This window comes from Nematolebias whitei, chromosome 12 (assembly GCF_014905685.2).
Source record: "Nematolebias whitei isolate Nwh7 chromosome 12, NemWhi1, whole genome shotgun sequence".
Lineage (NCBI taxonomy): Eukaryota > Metazoa > Chordata > Actinopteri > Cyprinodontiformes > Rivulidae > Nematolebias > Nematolebias whitei.
Window position 1 is genome coordinate 2,851,259 of NC_056509.1, and position 5,497 is coordinate 2,856,755.

The 5,497-nt window shown below is 46.2% G+C and overlaps 1 protein-coding gene across 1 annotated transcript in view; it reads left to right on the forward strand.

The window, feature by feature from the left end:
- Positions 1-5,497, forward strand: part of tab2 (TGF-beta activated kinase 1 (MAP3K7) binding protein 2) — a 29,149-nt gene that overhangs the window by 6,939 nt on the left and 16,713 nt on the right. The window contains exon 7 of the mRNA XM_037686058.1: positions 2,151-3,743. Coding sequence (XP_037541986.1) covers positions 2,151-3,743 — 1,593 coding nt within the window. The remainder of the gene's footprint in view (positions 1-2,150; positions 3,744-5,497) is intronic.

The following is a 5,497-nucleotide window of genomic DNA, read 5'->3' on the forward strand; positions in this document are numbered from 1 at the left end:
TGCTGCAGAATGTGGTCTGGCATTATCGTGTTGAAAAATGCAGGGTCTTCCCTGAAAGAGATGACGTCTAGATGGGAGCATATGTTGTTCTAGAACCTGAACATAGTTCTCTGCATTAATGGTGCCTTTCCAGACATGCAAGCTGCCCATGCCACAAGCGCTCATGCAACCCCATACCATCAGTGATGCAGGCTTCTGAACGGAGCGTTGATAACAACTTGGGCTATCCTTGTCCTCTCTGGTCCGGATGACATGGCGTCCCGGTGTTCCATAAAGAACTTCAAATCGTGACTCATCTGACCACAGAACAGTCTTCCATTTTGCCACACTCCATTTTAAATGACCCCTGGCCCAGTGCAAACGTCTGAGCTTGTGGAGCTTGCTTAGAAATGGCTTCCTCTTTGCACTGTAGAGTTTCAGCTGGCAACTGCGGATGGCACGGTGGATTGTGTTCACTGACAATGCTTTCTGGAAGTATTCGTGAACCATTCTGTTATTTCCTTGACAGTGGCATTCCTGTTTGAGGTGCAGTGACGTTTAAGGGCCCGGAGAACACGAGCATCCAGTAGAGTTTTACGGCCTTGACCCTTACGCACAGCGATTGTTCCAGATTCTCTGAATCTTTTGATGATGATATGCACGGTTGATGATGATAACTTAAAAGTCTTTGCTATTTTACGCTGGGTAACACCATTCTGGTATTGCTGCACTATCTTTCTGTGCAACAATGGTAGAATTGGTGATCCTCTTACCATCTTGGCTTCTGAGAGACACTGACACTCTGAGAAGCTCTTTTTATACCCAATCATGTTGTCAATTGACCTAATTAGTGTTGATTGGTCTTCCAGCTGCTCGTTATGTGGTCAATTTCCTTTTTCCAGCCACTTATTGCTACTTGTCCCAACTTTTTTGGGATTTGTTGACACTGTGAAATTTTGAATCAACATATTTTCCTTTAAAATTTTACATTTTCTCAGATTTTTGATCTGTCATCTATGTTATATTACAAATAAAATTTTGACATTTGCCATCTCCACATCATTGCATTCAGTTTTTATTCACAATTTATTTAGTGTCCCAACTTTTTTTGAATCCTGAGACAACTTTGTTGTAATTGGCTTTATATAAATAAACTGAACTGAATTCAGTTGAAGTTAATATAATGAATCTTACAAATTCTGTTTGTCAACTAGCCACTAGCAGTCACAGCCCACTGAGATAGTATCTTAATACCATCCAGGTGCTGCTATTTAATTGTATTTAATTTAGTGAAGGGCAGCACGGTGGCACAACTGGTAGAGCTGCTGCCTCTCAGCGAGCAGGTCTCTGGTTCAAATCCCGGTCCAGGGGCCTTTCTGGGTGGAGTTTGCATGTTCTCTCCGTGCATGCGTGGGTTTTCTCCGGGTGCTCCGGTTTCCTCCCACAGACCAAAAACATGCATGTTAGGCTGATTGGTAACTCTAAATTGTCCCTAGGTGTGAGTGAGAGAGTGAATGGTTGTTTGTCTCGTTTGTCTCTATGTGTCCCTGTGATGGACTGGAGACCTGTCCAGGGTGTCCCCTGCCCCTCGCACAGTGATTGCTGGACATGGGCACCGGCGACCCCCGTGACCCAAAATGGAAGGAGCGGGTAAAGAAAATGGATGGATGGATTGATAATTTGTTGAAAGTGCTTTTAAAGCGCTTTCATAAAAATCTGTCACTTTGCTGCTATGGGTCATTCAGATGTGTAGTTAATTAAAATTGAGGACCAACATTGGCAATTATTTCTGCTTATATATTGATCAGGGAATATTTTCAAGTTAATTTCCAAACAATTTTTTTAAATACTAATTTAAAGTGGAAATCATTCTTGCTAGTTCTTCAAGGATTAGATCTCCCAGCAATGTCACCCTGATTTTAGGCTGTGCAGTGCTCAAAGGAATGATGAAATGCATTACAGCTCCATTTCATGCACCACAGGCTTCAGTTAGATTAATAACTGTTAGAAGAGACATACGAAAAAGCCTGCTTTTCTGCTCATGACAGTGGTTGAGTCTCTGAAGCGCATTTCAACTCAAAAACCAATGTAATACAAAGCTAGAAGAGCACATGCCATATATCTAGCTTCTTGATGAAACGATGGGTACTTGTTTTGTGAAAACACTCTAGTTGCAGAAGAAATTAATTCCTTCTTTCTGTTTCTGTTGCAGAACAACAACAATTTGGATGCCTGCTGTGAATACTTGGCCCAGGTGAGCCCGGGCTACCTTTACAGTGAAGAAGGGACACTCAATTTTCCTGAAGACCCCAGCTTCACCAGGCTTTGTAATCACATGACCCAGCTGAACTTGGGCTTGCAGTCGCAGAATGTGCATGTGGCCCCGATTCGGGACAGCCCGAGAATGAATGGCAGTCGAACTTTGGCCCACAGCATGAGTGACGGGCCCCTCCTGACAAGCCAGGCCCCCAACAGTGACTTTTTCCAGCAGGAGCCTGAGTCCGCCACAGTGCAGGTTCCCTCGTCTCTCAATGTTTTTGGTGTTATGGAGCGTCAGCAACAGCCTGCGCAGCACCACAGACTCTGCCCTCTGGGTGTAAAAGGAGCAACGATGAGTCCTCAGCACACGCCTCGTTTCCAACCTTTCACAGTGACCCTAGCATCTAATCTTCAGACAGGCCGCAATACGCCTGCTTCTTTGCACATACATGGCGGGCCGCAGTCTGGCCTGAGCAGTACACAGGGTAATGCCATCTTCATTCGCCAGCCCGGTGCAGCCCGGCAGAGCCAGCAGCAGGGAGGCAGAACTCAGGGCAGCCCTATTTCCCAGCAACAGACTTCTCATGTCTACATGCCAATCTGTTCCCCAACAAATCCCCAGGCACCCTCCAGCTTTCCCACCGGAAGCCAGGCATCTTCCAGTGGTGTCTCCTCATGCTCTTCTTCTTCCTCTTCTGTCATGCCCACCTCCCTGTCCAACATCAGCCAGTACAACATCCAGAACATCTCCACTGGGCCTCGCAAGAATCAGATAGAGATCAAACTTGAATCTCCTCAAAGAAGCAATTCTACCACAGCTGTGCTGCGGACGAGCAGTGGGCCTCGTTCATCCTCCACCTCCTCTACCTGTCCCTCGTCTTCCTCCTCTTCAGCCGGAGTGGCTTCTGTCCCCACCACCTCTCGTTCCTTCGGAGGTTCCAGGTGCAGCCAGCCTACTGTTTTCATCTCTGCCAGTTCACCTACAGCTGCTAACACTCCCTCTGAGGAGGCCATCATGGCCTCAACTGGCTCCCGCTCCCAACCCAAGTTTTACATTTCTGCTAATGCCTCCAGTGACGATAGTGGGGCAAGGAACCCTCCTACAGTCTACATCTCAGCAAACACCCCCTTGCAGGGACCCTCGGGAGCAAGAAACATGGGGGGCAAAATGAGCATGGGCCCTGCCTACATCCACCACCATCCACCTAAGTCCCGCTCTTCTGTGGGAGGTGGAGGCACAGCTTCATCACCTCGTGTAGTGGTGACTCAGCCCAACACCAAATACACATTTAAAATCACAGTGTCTCCTAATAAACCACCAGCTGTGTCCCCTGGAGTTGTGTCCCCCACTTTTGAGCCCAACAACCTTCTCAGCCTACCTTCAGATCACCATTTTGGGGAGCCGGAGCCCCTGCATCTTTCAGATCCACTGTCACCACACAGCGAGGCGCCAAGTGAGCCTCGCAGACTCAGCGTGGGCTCTGATGATGCGGCGTACACACAAGGTGAGCGTTGCTGACTTTTTGCCACCAACATTGTCATTTTGCTTTGATTTTTGATTTGCTTTTGGTCCCGCTGTAGAGTGTTGACTTGGCTGTTTTAGTTTACTTTCTACTTAAGATGATCAACTGTGGCACCAAAGGGTTCAACATGAGGCGATATCTTACTGTGTTTAGAGTAGTTGGTAAAAAAAATGTAAAGTATTGCAAAACGTGCAAGTTTTCAGATGCCATTTTACTGAATTCTGAGTGTTTGTCAGCAGTGAGCTTTGTGGCTGTATTCTAGGTTGTGCATATTATTTTACTGCCCAGCTTTGCCTGCATAGTTCCTTTGTGGCCACCACATATATGATTCAGTCTACATACAGAGATGAAATGATGACAAGCAGCTTACACCAGTCTATTTATTTACTTTTATCAGCTTGGTTTTTAGACCTGGACTTGTTTTCATGCAACTGTCAGAATACAGTTATAGGCTGGAATTGTGGCTACAACTCTGTTACTATTTTGAGATAGAATTTGTCACAAATTTATTACAAATATTTCAAATTGAACTGATAAGAATGCATGCCTCAATCAATCAAGGAAATTGAGAACCCCTACAAACATTTCAAGACATTCTGGAGACCCCCTCAGATGTTGTATGCTCATTACCAGTGAGGTAGTACCGTATTTTCCGCCAGACACATCGCTCCGCCCTATAAGTCTCATCAGTCCATATTTGTCTAATAAAGTGAAAAAATCCATTAATATGTCGCTTCGCCGTATACGTCGCATCTATTATGCATCACCGCTGACGTGTAACAAACGTAACACGTCACGTGTTACGTTTGTTACACGTCTGATATATCTTAATGGTGTGTATAATCTTTATAATCTTTAATATATCTTAAAGTTAGCGTTACATGGACTCTAGTTTATTTCACCACGATGCACGTATTAAGCTGCAGTAACGCTAACAAACGTAAATTTACCAGCTGAAACTCAGACACAGCTCCGTCCTCTGAGTTCTTTGATGAAGATGAGTCCGGTCGTGGAGATGATGAATCAGGACGTTCAATACTCACAGACTGACATTAACGCTGAGAGGAGGGAGGGAGGCTGCTGTCCTTCTCTCTTCTTGCAGAAAAACACGGAGCAACTTTCTGCTCATAAGCAGAAAGTTGCGTGTTGTCGAACGGCTTCGACAACACGCGCTGCACACGTGAACCCCGTCTGTGGGCGTAACCAGCACCATAGACATACAAGCTGTAGGGCAGCTCTATACAGCTCTGGATGTAGTCTGTTTGTCATATGTCTGGTGTTTTACCTGCCTGCGTGCTGAAACCACGTGACACATTACAGCCAATACCGAAACTTGACACCGAAAAGAGAGTGACGTTTCAATACATATACCGACCAAAGCAGTTTGGTCGGTGCTAGAAAATAACCTCGGTTCGGTATACAGCCCTATGCTGCACACTACGATGCTGCAAGCTACATGCTACAATGCTACATGCCACGATGCTGCACGCCACAATGCTGCACGCTACGTTGCTGCATGCTACATGCTACGATGCTGCATTCCATGATGCTGCACGCCACGTTGCTGCACGCTACGTTGTTGCATGCTACGATGTTGCATGCTACGATGTTGCATGCTACGATGCTACACGCCATGATTCTGCACGCTACATGCTACGATGCAACATGCCACGATGCTGCACGCTACGTTGCTGCACGCTACGTTGCTGCACGCTACGTTGCTGCACGCTACGTTG